Here is a 16,827-nt window from a genome sequence, read left to right on the forward strand (position 1 = left end):
CCTGTTTCATTGAGTTACAAGGAGCCGAAATAGCAAAGAGAAAGGAACACTCCACTGTAAGACACCTTGATAGCAAGCATGGTAGGGAACATATAAGAAATAAATTGAGGATTATATATTAATTGTTAATTTGATTGTTTTTAAATTGGATTGATCTTTAAAAGACAACATATAATCAGATCAAACACAGTTATTTAGGCACACAGGAAGGGAATCTGTGAGAGGCAGGAACCCATAAGCTCATCTTTAATGGAAGGCAGTTTCCAGCCCTGTGTGCCTGCAGGAAACTCTCCACAGCACCTCTGTTGTCCTGAGCACACACTGAGCCGAAAGGGAATTTCCAACCAATGCAGTGCGGCCATATTTGCTGTGAGTCCCAGGGAAGGGACACACAATCTCTGCTTCCCAAAGTAGCAAGAGAGACAGTCAGGACCTTGTCTAGGAGGCACAGAGATCACAAGCTGACAACACTGAGATCTTCCCCAGTCTAACCCAACAGCCCAGGGCAGCCACACCCAGAAACCTCCTCATCCTCATTCCTGACTGTTGTCACCGAGTGTCTCCCTCCTCCCTGTCTGTTATGCTGACCCTGGCCTGGCCTCCTCAGCCACACACCCAGCCAGACACAGTCTCTCCTGCCCTCTAGTCCAGCATCCCGTCCCAGGGCTCCTCTGGTCTCCATGTCCTGAGCTTCCCACAGTCACACAGCCGCAGTATCTGATCTGTAGTTTCTAACTCCACGGCAGCCAGAGAGAGCTTCTTGCTTTGAACCCACTATGGAGAGCAACATGAACACTGTGTCTTAGTTCATGTGAAAACAGTCCTGTGGATTCATGTGTCAAGTTCAGGGTCTACAGCAAAGGTCTGTGCAGAGTGATCCAGGTTTCCAGAAACCAACACAGCTGCCCTCCCTCAGGAAACCAGCTCCGTTCTGCCTCCTCACACTCAGCAGCGGTGGAGAGACTGTCTCTGCTTTGCCTTCAGTGGGGAAATTCAGACCAGATGACCACAGTTTGGGGACATCTGTCCCACTGTTTTACCTGAATGATCATTATCTTAAATCAATACTGAAGGAAATCAAGAAATGTTCATTTAAAACTGCCTGCTTTTGGCACTCACAAGTTATAGAAGCAATGTACAGATTTCAGTTCATGTATGCGTCTTAAAAAAGAAGGGTGAGGGTTGGAGGGCTGGCTCAGAGGTTAAGAGCACTGACTGCTCTTCCAGGGGTATCCTGGTTCAATTCTCAGCACCCACATGATGGCTCACAAGTGTCTGCAATTCCGATTCCAGGGCAGCTGTGCCCCCTTCTGGCTTATGTGGGCACTGCAGACTGAACACTCAACATAAAATAAAAATCTAAATCCTAAATACAATTGTATGTCATTTATAAATTATCAGAATGATGCGAATGAGTTTTGACAGAATTCTTTTTCCTGACAATGATTTTCTGCCATTGTGATTATGTAATTCTCAGGAAAGCTCCCCTTAGCTTCCCTCAATCAGCACACATCACAGGGGCTGGACCCGGGCATCTCCTTCTCTTCTCCCTCATTCTCTCTCGAGCCTAGATTCTTCCTCCTATTTATTCTGTTTGCCTGCTGGCCCCACCCATCTCTCTACTGCCCAGCTATTGGCTATTCCACTTTTTGTTAGACCAATCAGGTGCCTTAGGAAGGCATAGTGCAACAGCAGCCCATCCTCTATATAATGAAACAAATGAGCAGAAACAAATGTAACACATTTTTACATTGTTAACAAAGGCAACAGACACAAATGTAATGCATCTTTGTCCAGTGAAAATAATAGTCCACAAAACCCATGTGAACTCACAGAGACTGTGGTATCATGGATAAAACCTGCACCGGTTCACTCCAGAAGGATCCCAGTCTGAGATGAGAAAGTAGACAGAGGGTCCTGCACTTAACTAAGGAGTTAACTGTAATGGTATTGTCACAGGGCACTTGAATCACACACATATCAGGGCAGACTCTTGCCCAGGAGCAGCCAACAGAAAATGAACTCAATGGTATTTTGCAGACTTTATTTTTCTCATTTGTTTGCTTGGGCATTTTTGTCTTATCTGCTTTTCCTTATTTGTTTTGATTTTCATTTTACTCGTGTTGGGTGGATATATTTGTTTCTTGATTTTTGTTTTGTTTTGCTCATTTTGAGAGGGGGGATAGAGAAAACATAAAGCTGGGTGAGGATGGGGGTGGGAAGGAGCTGTAAGGAATTGAGGGAAGGGGAAGGATGATCAACATATATTCTATGCAGAAAATTCTTTTATTTCAAGTTTAAAAGAAAGTCTTTGTTACAGCTCTGAGTACAAAGTCAGCTGCCCCAAAACTTGGTCAATTAGTTCCAGTGATTTTCATTGTGGGGCAGCAAATTCTGCCCTGAGAAATGTCAAGATAAAGAGTGACCATCAGAACACAGTGAATTAATATCGGGGTTCCTATACTGCACTGTCACTCAAAGTACATTCTTAATCTAAGTCATTGTGTTTATAGTAATATCATGTGTAATTATTTTGCAGTATGTACAGTGATATATTATTCATGACTTATTAAAGCTTGCCTGAGGATTCAGAAAGCAAAGTCAGCAACAAGTCATAGAAGCCAGGCACACACCTTTAATCCTAGGACTCAGGATTAAGAGGTACATGCATCTCTGTTAATTCAGGGCCACACTGAACTGCATGAAATGGACCCAATTCTAAAGAGAAACAGCTCACATAAACATGACCTCAGCACCTGGGATCACACGGTTTTAATCCCAGAACTCATGAGAGTTATTTACAGTAGAAGCAGGTGTCAGAGCTGGCATTCATTCTCCAGCCACGTTGAGGAGAGCATAGCAGTCTGGGATTGCAGTCTGAGGTTGGGTGGAGATGCATTGCTTTTCTGGTCTTCAGCTTGAAGATTTAGTAAATCATGCATAATATATCACCACAAATACGAGGTTCACATTTCACAAACAGTATGATTGTGTTTATTTATTGTAATCATACTTTATGATTAGTGGGTGTCTTCCTAAACAAACACTTTATATGCATCCACTAGCAAGACTTCTGTGCTTTTTGGGAATAGAGCAGGAGGGGAAGAAGGAGGGAGGGATTTCCCTCAGCGAATGGGGAAGTCGCTATGGGAACCACAGTAGGGACTCCCACAGGTTGAATCCTCCTATGCAGACTGACAGTGTCAAGGCTGACCTGAGTCAGAAGAGGGGGCTCAGCACGATGTCCATTCAGGAGCTGCAGATGCAAACTGATCTAAACTTTACAGCCCTCAGCTGAAGCCCTCTGCTTAACAAAGGAACCTGGAAACTTCAGAAAGACCTTCATACTGAACCTCTGCCCCCCAACTGATGATGCTGCCCCCTTCTGCTGCTGATTGGTTCTCCTGCACTGAGGTGCCCAGCCAGGCACCAGTGGGCGGAGCCACTCACAGTCCCCAGACAGCCAGGCTGGCCTGCTTCTCTGGCCACCATCCTCTCCTCCACAATGATGGGTCTGTGTCTCCCCAGAGGCCCCTGTGTGGCAGCTGCGGTCCTGATGCTGATGGCCCTGAGCTCTCCTGTGGCTTTGGTCAGGGACCCCCGACGTAAGTGCACGCCTCAGGGTAGCTGCTGTGGGCGGGGAAGGCAGAGAACTAGCTTCATTTGGTCAACACTAGGTCTTTTAAAATTGTCATTTTTTTCTTTGAAGACTGCTTTCAATAGTAGGAATCTCAAGTTGTTTCCGTTTAAAGGTTCTTGGATGCTCCTTTAAGACCTGTGAATGGAATCCCACATGAGTTCTGTCCTCCTTCTTCCTCATGAGACCCCTCCAGCCTGACATCACATTTCCTAGGGGCTGGAAAAGATGAGGAAATCAGGGTGTTACAATAGTGAGATGTCAAGAACCTCTCCAAAAATATGAAGATGATGTTTTTTAAAAAGGAAAGAAGGAAATGAGTAATCAAGAGGAATTGGGGGGCTCTGTGCCCTCACTGGGGTCTGTGGCATTCATACATCTGGCTAATATGCCAGGGGGGATCATGGCATCTTCTCTTCTTCCTGAACCCCAGAGTTTATGAGTCCTGCACCATGTGGTGGAGGTGCTGTCCTGGGAAGTAGTCAGTGTTCTCCCTCTTCTGTCAAAGGGACCCTGGCGCTCTCTCTGTCTCTCTGTTTCTCTCTCTCTGTCTCTCTGTCTCTGTCTCTGTCTCTGTCTCTGTCTCTCTCTCTCTCTCTCTCTCTCTCTCTTGTCAGAGGGACCCTGGTGCCCATCCTGGAACTTAACCCTTGTGTCAGTCACCTAGACAAGGTGCATGCATGGTGTGCTCTTCAGTGCCTTGAAGACTTAACGGTTCCCCTGACAACCTGTCACAGGATGGTGTCCGCGTTACTTGGAACTAGCCCACAGTTTCTCCAGCGCCTGCCGCCTTTCTGCCTGAGTGTAAGGGAGAGGGTTCAACTGGTTTTAGATATGAAATTATATTTTTGTATATCAGCAGTGGTCAGAATCAACAGTTTCACAGTGTTCAAGCTTTGTGCCCCAAGCAGAGGTGCAGCCAGCTTGAAGGCTGCTCACATTTCTCTGGTTAGAAGCCAATCAGCAAATAAAGGCCACTGGTCTGCCAGGGTTTCCCCAGACTTTCTGGCTTCCTTCATCTCACTGTCTCTCCATGATCCATGTCGAGTTGTTGGTATTTACCTCTGGGCTTTCCCAGTGCCAGGATGCAACACCTAAGATGTAAATCTGTTCATATGTATGTATGTGTGAAGTCATCACCCCTTTCATTAAGATAAGTCCCCATGAAACAGTCACTAGCTAATATTTTATTTGTTTTCTCAGTTGTGAGGGGCATGGGATTTCCAACACACTAACTTTAGAGGACATTGCTTGCCAGACCATCAGGACTCCAAATTCATGTCTTTCTTTCTTGCAGAATACCAGGGAGTGGTTCCTCCAGGTATCAGGGAGCCTCCCCCTATGGCTTATCTGGCTCCACTCAACCCAGCTGCTCCCCTGTGTAGTCCAGTGATGAACCTCTCCCATGGATATCCTTGGTTTTGCCTTATGGGGACTCTGTGGTGGCCTTAGTCCTGTGGTCCCCAGGAGGCTTCTGGGTGAAGTCTCTTTGTGGTAGCCCAACCCTTACAACTAAACCTGGGTCATGCTCCACGTGACATCTGGATGGAAACCCCCATGGCCGACAGCTCTTGCTCTCAGTGCTCCTGCAGATTTAGTGCACATTGAGGCCTCTACAGTGAGTAGCTGTGACCTCTGGACTGATTGTGAAGTCACATGTGCACCTCCTGGTGCTGTGGACGGGTAAGGCGGGGGACCCTGTGCTGGGAGAAAATGAGGAAGCATCAGATGTGTCCCTTCCTCTTCAGTCCTGATTTCTATGTAAAATCAGGACCAGAACTTCAGTGTGAAAATCTGCATTCAGACAGCAAGCCAGTGCTTGGCTGGGCCCCCATTCTCTTAATTGTTGTGTCCTGCACCCTCAAGTTGTGCAAGTGTCTTCTTAAGGTTGTCACCCCGACAGAATGAAAGGAGGCTTATGTTGCTTGATAAACCACAGGAGGACACAGAACAGAACCTGTATGCACACAATGTTTTAACTGTCCCTCCATCAGGAAGGGCCTCGGGGATTTATGAATGGTAAGATCGGCTTTGTCTGCTCTGGAATTTACTCCTCAGTGTCAGCAATACATATTTTTTGGAAGGAATGTTTTATGCAAGCTTCTACATGGTCTGGCTCACAACTGTCTGTAACTCCAGATCCGTGAGACCAAACTCCCTATCCTGACTTCTGTGAGCATTGCATGCAAGTGGCCCACATGCAGACAAGCAGACACACACACACACACACACAGGAGCACACACACACACACATACACACACACATACACACACAGGAGCACACACACACACACAGGAGCACACACACACACAGGAGCACACACACACACACATACACACACACATACACACACGAGCACACACACACACACACGAGCACACACACTTATGCATGAATAAAAGCAAACAATACAATTGAGATAAAAACAGAAGCTTATCTCAAGGCTAATGAGTAAAAGGACTTGCCATCAATCCTGACATCCTGAATTTGGTCCCCGGTTCCACATGGTGAAAGCAGAGAACGGAAGTCCTGATGTCGAAACATGTGTCATGGCACACACACACATACACACACACACACAGACATACTCACACACACAGACACACTCACACACACAGGCACATGCACACACACACACACACACGTACACACGATAAGATGCAATTATTAAAATGTGTTATCACTGTATTTGCCTGAGCTATATTGTGTTGACATGACACAAATATTGAAGATCTGCTTTTATTAGTGTTTAATGTTGATGGGGGAAATCCTTCTGTGCATATGTTTGTCTTATTGGTTGATAAAGAAAGCACTGTTGGCCAAATAGAGAAGCAAGATAGGTGGGACTAGGAGACGAGGAGGATTCTGGGAAATTTAGTCAAGAGTAGAGAGTCTCCATTTGATCCCAGAAAGAGAGGACTCATCAGGATGGTGTCCTTGGAAAGATAAGTACTTATAGAAATATATATATATATATATATGTTAGTAGACATGGGTTAATACTTAAGACAGAACTAGTCAATGAGAAACCCTGGGCATTGGCTGAGAGCATTGTAACTAATAAAGTCTCTGTGTGTTATTTGTGGTTGATGCAACTCTGAGACCAGGCTGGCGGGAAGAATGCACATTACATTGTGTGTGTGTGTGTGTGTGTGTGTGTGTGTGTGCACATGAGTGAAGCTGCCCATAGAGTTTAGAAAAGGACATCAAATCCCCTGGAACTGGATTTACAGACAGTTGTAAGCTACCTGATTGAGCAGGTTCCAGGAACCAAACCTGGGTTTTCTTTCTGTCACAGCAGCAATTGCTCTTAACCATTGAGCTATCTCTGAGCTCCCCACAAATCATTGTGTATGGTGGCTGGTGACTCTTCACATAGTATGTGTACAGGTGACTGCTGACATAGTGTGCATGCAGCCGTGTATACATTGGAATTCCTTTCTCTTCTAGCCATGTTGGTGTGCACTGTAGATTGTTTTAACTCCGTAATGATAACCCCACTGCAGAAAAGCAAGAACGACTCTCTCACTTCCGTTTGGTCCCCCTTCAACTTTGTCACCCCCCTTCCTCTGCGGTCCCCACGCTCTAGTGACCCCTCCCCACACACACACTTTGTTCTTCATCCAGGTTGGATTATCAGTTCATGAGCGAGTGGGAAATCGTCGCCTTTGTCTTTCTGAGTCTGACTCATTCGGGTTGCTTCCCATCGCTTCCAGGCAGTGTGTGTACACCGTGGAATCCTTCACCAGCGCTTGTTAACTTTTGCTGAGCCCCCTTACCTGCTGTGACAATATTTTACTGTGGTCTGGCTTGCACGTTCTTCATGGTTTGTGAAACGGAGTATTTCTCAAACACTTGTTGGCCATTTGAATGTTATGTCCTGTTCAGAGAGCTGTCTTTAGAATTCCCTTTCCTGTGTTTTTAATTGACTTATTTGGGTTTCTGAGGCTCAAGTTTAAAAAGATTATCTTATGGGCAGTGGTAGTACACACCTATAATCCCAGCTCTACAGAAGCAGAGGCAGGTGGATCCCTGTGGGCTCAAGGACAGCCTGTTGTAGAATATTAGTTGAACTAGGCAAAGATGTGTTACATTGGCTTATGCTGCAGAATACTATTTTAACTCTGGAAAGATGCGTTACACTTGTTTTTGTTGTGATTACTTTAACTGTGTAACTTTTGTTTATGTTGCATTTGTTTAATTAGGAAAAGATGTGTTACATTTGTTTCACCTTGGCTGCCTGGTTGTTCTAATAAAGAACTGAATGGCCAATAACTGGGCAGAGAAAGGTTAGGCGGGACTGGCAGGCAGAGAATAAATAGGAGGGGAAATCTAAGCTTGAGAGAGAAAAGAGGAAGGAGAGGAGGAGAGAACGAGGGACACGCCTAGGGCAAGAAGCCAGACAGACATAGAGAAGCAGCGACAGTTATATGGAACTAAGAAAGGTAATAAGCCCCAAGACAAAGACAAAGAAGAACAGGTAAACTTACGTTTAAAAGAGCTAGCCAGAAATGCGCCTAAGCTAGGCAGAGCATTCATAACTAATAAGTAGTCTCTGTGTCATGATTTGAGAACTGGTTGGTGGCCCCAAAGGAAAAGTCTGGTACAATAGCCTGGACTATAGAGTGAGTTCCGGGACAGCTAGAGCTACACAGAGAAAACCTGTCTCAAAACAAAGTTTTGTGTATATGGGTGGCTTAACCTGCAGTTTAACATTGCAGTTTGTGTATCATAAGAATGCAGTGCCCATAGAGGCCAGAAGAAGGCACTGAATCCCACAAGAACTGGAGTTACAGACATTTGTGAGCCACCATGTGGGTTCTGGGAATTGAACCCAGGTCCTCAATGTGTAAGAGCAGCCAGTGCTCCTAACCACTGAGCCACCTCTCCAGCCCCAGGATTGGTCCTTAAAGGTCTCTTTCAACAGGTTCATTACTGCTACAGAAAGTGCTGCTGACTTTTGTGGCTGCAACTTCACTGAATGTATCAGTTTTAACAGCTTTTTGGTAGATTATTTAGGTTTCTCTATTTGGATATTTCTGACTTTTAATATTTAATAGACTTCATAAAGGCTTTCATTAATTCAGTGAGCAACACCAGTGAGTGTGGAAGTTCTGTATCTTGCGGGTTCCAGGAAGAATCGACTTTAGCCCCACCCACTCTTAAAACAACTGAATTTTTATATATCATGAGTATCGTTTTCACTTATTTCTTTTTCAGTTTTGTTCGTCATATACAGCATGAACTTTATCAAACCTTTCCTGGCATCTGTTGAAATGGCCCTGCTGTTTTACACCTCTATCCTGTTGGTGTGTCACTATTTATTTACATACAGCAGAGGATCCCTGCATCTGGACGATGAGTCATCCTTGGACACTACCTAGGAATGTTTGATGTGCTCTTGAATTCCATTTGCTGGAGACTTATTGTCACCTTTGTACAAAAGGCAGTGACTTGCCTTTAGTTTTGGCTGGATAATTGTCTGTCTGTGTCAGGGACTTCTGCCCTCACATATAACTATGTATTTCAGTTCCTTTTCAGATTTTAGAAGAGTCTAACTACAATGGGAAACAATTCTTCCAGTGTTTCATAGACTCCAACAGTACAATCAAGACCTAGACTCTGCATATGATTGGCCTATTTCGATTTTATATTTCTTCTTGATTCAGTTACTGTGGGCCGTGTTTGATTAGGGATTTCTCCCTCTGTTCTGGGCTTTGCCCAGTGTTTGACACAGACTCCTTTAAGGCAGTGTCTCACAACCCTTGTATTGGGAACTAACTGAAAACACTTCTGCTTTTCTAACTACTTCAGATACACTGGCTTTTGTTGTTGTTTATTATATATCATTTTCTTTTTAATTAATTTATTTGTTACTAAAAAAGTTTCCTTTAGCCATAGAAAGGATAAATGGACAAATTTAACTGGTACCATTTTCAGGAAACAGTGCAGATGTGGCAGCCATCACAGCAGCAGAGTAAGCCTGACTGAGGTGAAGGACCTACTGGAAAATGGAAATCACCAGGAAGGGGCGGGGCAGACAGAAGAGGGAAAGAGGCCAGGAAGATGTCACAGTACATGCTACATTTGATTGGCAATGTCTGTGTGAAAACCACCGCTTTGTACAATAAACATACAATGGTGCATGACTCTAAAAAAAATCCCTGCTTCTGCTGACACCTGTAGATGATATGTGGTATGGCTATCTTTGCTTCTTTCTGGAAAGTTCTTTATTTGCTTCTTAGTTTCTTCAATCAGCCATGTCGAGGCATGTTGTATAATCCATATCTGGTTGTATTGTCTCCACTTTCCTAATTGTTTTTTAATTGTATTTTTACTTTATTCTGGTTTGGGATGATGCATGATGCATGAACGGATTTTGCTGCGAAATTTACTGAGCCTTATTTCACAGCTCAGAATGTGCAGGCGCTGCTAGCACTGCTGTGCGCTCTGCTGTGATTGCATGGAGGTGTCCTGTGTCTGTGCCTTGTAGTTAAAGTCAGCAGTTTCCTTGATGATTCTCTGTTCACTGAGGAGAATGGGATATTTGCAACCCTATTTATTACTGCATTAGAGTCCATTTCTTTCTTTAGATCTATTAATGTTTGATTTATGTATTGGGTGTTCTCAGGTCAGGTGTATGCATGTGTGTCTATTTACAGCCATTAAGTCGTTTTGCTAAATTCATCATTGCATCAATGTGCAAAGACCTCCTTTGTCTCTTTCATTCTTTAGAATGTAAAGTCTGCTTAACGTGGTGTGAGCGTTGTTACTTTGTCTCATTTATACTTTCCCCAGCCTTCAATCCTAGCCTCTGTATATGGTCATGAATGTGATGAGTTTCTTGAAACCAGTACATAGTTGAGCCTTTTTTATCCTTTCAGCCAGTTTATATCACTTGATTTGTGAATTTTATTTATTTTTATCCAAGGTTACTTTTATTACATTTTCCTCCTTATTTTCCCCTCCTTATTCTTTTTTTTTATGCCACAGTGCTCACACACCTGGGAAGCCAGTCCTTAGAGTCCTTCTATGCATTGTCGTTGGCATCTGCCTCTTTACCCTGTTAACAGAAGTGCCTCTGTTTGTATTTTCCCACACTTGGATAATTTCAGACCTTATTCCCACAATTTTAAGCTCCAAGAGTGGAAAGGGCAGATTGAATTTTTCCTCTTAGGGTTCCCAGGGGCAGCAAGGCCTGACACAAGGCCAGTACTCAGGGGTGTTTTACAGACAGTTCTAGGTGGATGCTGTTTCAGGTGAGGGTGGAGACCTGAGCCCATGAGAAGGGACAGCAGGTGGTGAATAGGGCAGCATCAGAAGGGGGCCCTGTCCTCCATGGTTTCTTTGCTGGTTAGTTTTAACTGTCAACTTGACACAACTCGAATTAAATCACCTGGGAAGTGCATCTTAATGAGGAATTATCGTTATCAGGATGGCCCGTGGGCAGATGTGTGAGGGACTGAGTATAAGTTGGTGGGAATGCCTGGGTTCAGCACCAAACTGTAAGCCAGTGTGTTACAGCTCTGGAGCTGTAAAGGTGTCCTGACTTGTTGGGAGGCAGGCTGCCTAGGGCAGCTCTGGAGTCTGCAGCCACAACAGGACAGCTCAGCCCTGGAGAAAAAGTTGTCCTGATGTGTTGGGAAGCCAGGCTCCCTGAAGCTGGGGTGCGATGGGGATGGTCTCCCCAGCCCTGCTTCTCTCCTAGACAGAGAATGGTTACAGCTGAGCTCTGCTCCATTCCCCTAACTGAACATTCTTGCATAGCTAAGTGCTTCTTCTGCCCTATTTTGGCTCCAGTCGGCTGATGACGGAGCCCCTGCAGAAATGTTCAATCTCCTGGGATTCCACTGAAAAGCTGTTACTTTTTCTGCTACAGTCTTGCTGAGTTCTCTGAGGGAACCTCCCAGCAAGTTCTTCTATTCTAGGCTGCTGGCTAAAGATCTTCACCCTAGACAATTTGGACAAAGAGATTTTCTTGTGAATGAGGAGTCCAGGTGGGCGGCTGCCTAGGCCAGGCTGCGAAAGGACAGACAGCAACTGTACAGGCAGAGGGGTTTACATGGGGCTTCATAGAGGCAGAGTTATCCCAGGGAGGAGTTTTTCTGCTCAGGGGTTGGGGGCAGAAGTGTTTCTTTTTTCTTTCTGGCTCTACTCTTGGGACTAGGACACCTTTCTTTAACTAGCTCTGATTCTAGGGTCAAAGTGTTGTTTCTTTGACACCAATTTCAGAATCAGGGTGTTGTTCTCCTTTGGTTCTTAGTTCAGGGATGAAGTGTTTCTTTCATGGGCTCTGGGATCAGAGTTGGGATGCTCATGGATTGGTTGGTTTCCTGCTCAGGGATTGGCTGATTTACTGTCTCAGTGGGTCAGAGACAGAGTTTGCTCTGGTGTTACGGCCAAAGTGGATTTCTTAGATTGACCCTTTTACCCTCCATTGTCTGGATTGTTAGCTGATGTAGGTAGACTCAGCCATGTGTGGGTGACACCATTCCCTAGGCTGGGGGCCCTGAAGAGCATTGGAGAAGAGGAAGCTAGATGAGAGATGGAAGGACCCATGTGTTCAGTCTTTCTCTGCTCCTGACTGGACATGAGGTTGTAAGTTCTCACCTTGACTTGCAGGCACCCATAGAGGGTACTCTGAATTTGTCATGCAACATTCACTGTCTCCCCTACACTGTCTTTGTCAGGATACCTTATCACAGCCACAGTGACAAAACTCAAGTTTCCCTCTGCCTCAGTTGATCTAGATGGACTTGTGGTGTGTGCAGTTGGGAATTAGAGGGAGCAGGAGGTGAGTTCCTTGTAGGTGTCATAGTTCCCTTCGCTGACCTCCCAGTTTGGGACATTGCTTGAATCCCCTCCCAGAGAGTCTGTAATAGAGTGTGTTGCTGTCCCCACAGCACGTTTTCTGGAGCAGCTGAAGGCTGAGTGTCATTACCTCAATGGGACGGAGCGTGTGAGGAGTGTGACCAGATTCATCTATAACCAGGAAGAGTTTGTAAACTTTGACAGTGACATTGGGAAGTTCCTGGCAGTGACTGAGCTCGGGAAGCCCATAGCTGAGGACTTGAACAGCCAGAAAGGCGTCCTGGACAATTACCGGGCCTCTGTGGACAGGTGCAGAAATAACTACATACTTGTTGATTGGTTCCTGTTGAACTTAAAAGGTAAGCATTGGTCTGGAGGTGCATAGGTAAAAGTGTTGTGGAGTGTGTGCGTGTGTATGTGTGTGTGTGTGTGTGTGTGAGTGTGTGTGTGTGTGAGTGTGTGTGTGTGTCTGTCTGTCTGTCTGTGAAGGGGGAGATAGACAGAGAGGTGAGAAAGACAGAGACTGAGAGAAGGGAATGCTGTGTTACATGTGTGGAGATCACCAGACAGCCTGGAGGAGTTCTTCCACCCTGTGGGTCCTGGGAGATGAACTCAGCTCATCTGTCTTGTCAGCAATCACCCTTACCCAATGAGCCACCCCAGAGCCACCCCACTAGCCCTAAATGTGAAGACTTTTTAGATTTTTTTCCTCAATCCCCTGAGAATCGCCTCTCTCTGCGCCTGTTTCCCAGGGTAGGATCATCCCTGAGCTATTATAGGGGTGTGTGCACTGAGGTGCTGTGCCCGTGGACCAGCTATACTGCCTTCAGTTGACAAACTGGGAATATTTATTGTTTCAAGCTATAAAATAAAACATTAGAGTCCCTCAGATCCCACGGGCCCTGACATCAGGATTAAGGTTACAGGAAGGTTTAGGAGGTCTGTCTGGACTTCAGCCTAGGTGGACGGAGGCAGACAGACAGACACCCTGGGAGGACAGCTCCGCCCTCATGACTTACTCTCACCCCCCTTTCTCCTCTAGCTGAGCCCCGGGTGACCGTGTACCCAACAAAGACGCAGCCTCTGGAGCACCACAACCTCCTGGTCTGCTCTGTGAGTGGCTTCTACCCCGGCCACATTGAAGTCAGATGGTTCCAGAATGGCCAGGAGGAGAAGGCTGGGGTCGTGTCCACGGGCCTGATCCGGAATGGAGACTGGACTTTCCAGATCCTGGTGATGCTGGAGACGGTTCCTCAGAGTGGAGAGGTTTACACCTGCCAGGTGGAGCATCCCAGCCTGAGCAGCCCTGTCACAGTGGAGTGGAGTGAGTGGGAAGCCCCTGTCCCTGGGAGTCCCCGCCCACCAGGGAGGGGCGTGGCTTACCCCTCCTATCAGTTTTCTCTGACCCTCTGAACCCCCACCCATCAGGGAGAGGGCTTGGCTTACTCCACAGAGAAAGATGCATAGAATTTCCAGGTTACTGGCTTTTATCCCTCACCTAGTTCTATCTCTACACCCTTTAAACTGGCTGATTAAGAAGTGAGCCAAACAGAAAATCATTGAGAATTAAAATATTTATATAGGTTGGGTGAAGGTTCTGGGCACCCTCTGCCAGATGTGTCTATGAAGACAGATATCCCCAGTACAGCACACACCATGAGCTAGGTTCTCTGGTCAGAATCCCGATAAAGTGAACCTCTAAGGTTTAGGCCATAATCCCAGAAAGGAACTGAATTTAGACAAACCTCTTCAAGAGAGCACCTATTAAGTGTCAAGTGGAGTCCAGGCTGGCCTGGAATTCAAGATCCTCCTGCCTCACCTCCCTCAGGAAATCCTGCCATTGTTCACCACCACAACTGGTGGTGCTAGCTCACACCTTTGATCCCAGCACTCAGGAGGCAGAGGCAACTGCATCTCTGTGAGTTTGAGACCAGCCTGGTCTACAGAGCAAATTCCAGGACAGCTGCACAGAGAAACCGTGTCTCAAAAAATAAAATAAAATCGTAAAGTGGAGCTGCAGGTGAAGACATTACTGGTCAACCTACTCCCAGAGCTTGGGAGGCAGAAGCAGATGGATCTCTGAGTTCAAAGCCAGCCTGTTCTACAGAGTTCCAGGACAGCCAGGGAAACACAAAACAACACCAAAAAATGTCATGTTTGACCAATTTCACCAAGCAGCTCTCCATGGTGCTGAGGACTCCTGCGTTAAGATGTATGCCCTCCACAACAGGCTATGGACTCCAGAGCTGCAGATATTGGGCCCAGTTGTTTATAAACTCAGGGGGCCGCCCCAGTTCATCCCACAGGTCCAAGAGAAGGCATCTCCACTCCTGACAGTGTTTGATGTGCAGATGCGTCCAGCAGGGGACCCAAGAGTCTGGAAGGCTCTGCTGCTGCAGGACCAAGGGCTGATGACTCTGCCTTGAGACCAGACGCAGTCAGTAGCAGGATAAAGGCAAAGGGCTACTCTGGGTTTGGGTGACAATTACTCAGTTCCTCTTGGTCTTGTTCCACTCTGAACCTGCGTCTGTGTCTGCTGCCCTCGGAAAAGCCTGCAGGTAGCACGGTTGACGTCTTGGTCTGCTGTGCTCCCTCACTGTTGGTTGTAGAGACCACTCGTGGATCCCGTGTCATTGGCGAACATGCGCAGTAGACAACACACCCAGCTGCCAGCTGCTGCCACTGCCCTAGCAGGAATTATGTCATGAGTTTCGTCATGAGGGACAGCGTAGATTTATAAAGCAAACCAGACATTACAATTCCCCTCATGGCTGCTGCAGTCTTCCCCTTACGTTGTTTTGTCTGATTCTGAAATTCCTTTCCAGGTGTGGTTAGGTCTGGCTCCCCAGTGCTCTGAATATCAGGACCTCAATGAGGGGCGTTTTCTATGTGATAAAACCCACACCTGGCTTCTCTCCTCAGGGCCTCCTTCCACATCTACACAGAACAAGATATGGAGTGGGGTTATATTCGTGCTGGGTCTGCTGCTGCCCATAGGACAGTTCATGTACTTCAGGAACCCGAGAGGTAAGGAGTCTGGTAGGGGCCAACAGTCTCTATAACATTTGCAGGGAGGGGCGTGGCTTCACTAAGGTTTGTTATCAGGCATCAGGAGAACCTCTGTGAAGATGCCTGTCACCTGGGCTACCTCAAACTCTATAAAACTTCTGGACTCTACACTCTGTGGCTGCTGAGTGCAGCCTGAGGAACAGTGACGTGTAGACAGGAGGAAGATGAGCCGACCTGGAAGAACAGACTGGGAAATGCAGAGGAGAGGGATGGGGGCCCTGCCAGGGCCTGGCCAGGCGGTTTGCACTGAGCCGTGTTCCCTGCACTTACCGAAGGCCTGTGCTCTGCAGCAGCCTTGACTTGGAGCGTGAGACGTTCTCTCTGGTCACTGCCATGAGTCAGGAGAGGCCTGAGGGCATGAGAGAAGCCACTGCAGAGTGAGGTCTGGAAACACCTCTGTCCCTGTGCTCTGCAGGACTCCTGACTGACTGAGGTGACAAGGCTGAAGGAAGGAGCTTCCCCTGTCTCCATGGCTCCAGTTCCTCCATTGACAGTGCTGCCCCAGGACCTGGCTCCTCCTGGCTCTGGACCCTGCAGACCTGTGCTCCCTGATGGCTGACTCAGCCCCTGCCTGGTCCTGGCAGCACCGGACAGAAGTCCCTCCCCTCCCCTGTCCTTCCCCCTTGTAAACCCCTGTCCTTTATCTGGTGCATCTGAACCCATCCTGTGACAGGATCCCTTATCATGTTCTTCCTCAAATGAGCGTGCATGTTTGAAGACAGATATAAGAGTCAGAGAGGAAAGATTACATCACCACAACATGGCTTTCATTTAGTTATAGTTATATGAAGTAATGCATATGACAGTGTGATGCTGGAGAATTTACACACCATCTCCGAGGAGTCACATCCTCTTAGGGAAAATTCAAGGTCTCTATTATGCATATTTTAAGCGTTATTATGTATGATTTGCATAAAATAGGTTTTCTGAGTGTGTTGTTGGTTGCATTTGACACTGTTGTCACCTTGACCTTTCCCTCAATAATTTCCTTACCTAATAAAACCTCACTGCTTACATGTGGAGTTTGATACAGCTTAATGAATCACCATATTGCTAAATAGAGATGAGAAATAGACACAACCAGGAAGTAAAATAAATAAGTGTAGACTGACTCTGGTTTTCTGAGCATTTTCTTTTTGAGGAGTGATTTAGAGAGAACTCAAGAGAATGCCTTGAACATGTCCAGTCTTACTATCTCCCTACCTACCCCTCCATGTGCTTAACTGACTCCATTTTCCCCCAAACAAAAGTCTTCCTAATGTGTTGTTAGTGCTGTCTGAACAGTTGGCATTTTTAGTATCATCGTCTT

At 46.3% G+C, this 16,827-nt stretch overlaps 1 protein-coding gene across 1 annotated transcript; it reads left to right on the forward strand.

Annotated features, from left to right (window-relative positions):
• The first annotated feature begins 3,455 nt into the window (after positions 1 to 3,455).
• On the forward strand, positions 3,456 to 16,532 carry LOC110339725 (H-2 class II histocompatibility antigen, E-D beta chain-like). The gene is made up of 5 exons (XM_040732202.1): positions 3,456 to 3,605; positions 12,542 to 12,808; positions 13,492 to 13,773; positions 15,372 to 15,476; positions 15,934 to 16,532. Exons 1-5 carry the CDS (start codon positions 3,506 to 3,508, stop codon positions 15,948 to 15,950), a joined length of 771 nt encoding a protein of 256 aa, XP_040588136.1. The 5' UTR covers positions 3,456 to 3,505; the 3' UTR covers positions 15,951 to 16,532.
• The last annotated feature ends 295 nt before the right edge of the window (positions 16,533 to 16,827 follow it).

Source organism: Mesocricetus auratus, unplaced genomic scaffold (assembly GCF_017639785.1).
Source record: "Mesocricetus auratus isolate SY011 unplaced genomic scaffold, BCM_Maur_2.0 Super-Scaffold_100027, whole genome shotgun sequence".
Lineage (NCBI taxonomy): Eukaryota > Metazoa > Chordata > Mammalia > Rodentia > Cricetidae > Mesocricetus > Mesocricetus auratus.

Coding starts and splice junctions, on each gene's coding strand:
- LOC110339725 (XM_040732202.1), top strand. CDS start 3,506: ATGATGGGTCTGTGTCTCCCCAGAGGCCCCTGTGTGGCAGCTGCGGTC. Junction 3,606..12,541: donor TTTGGTCAGGGACCCCCGAC/GTAAGTGCACGC, acceptor CTGTCCCCACAG/CACGTTTTCTGGAGCAGCTG. Junction 13,774..15,371: donor CCCTGTCACAGTGGAGTGGA/GTGAGTGGGAAG, acceptor TTCTCTCCTCAG/GGCCTCCTTCCACATCTACA.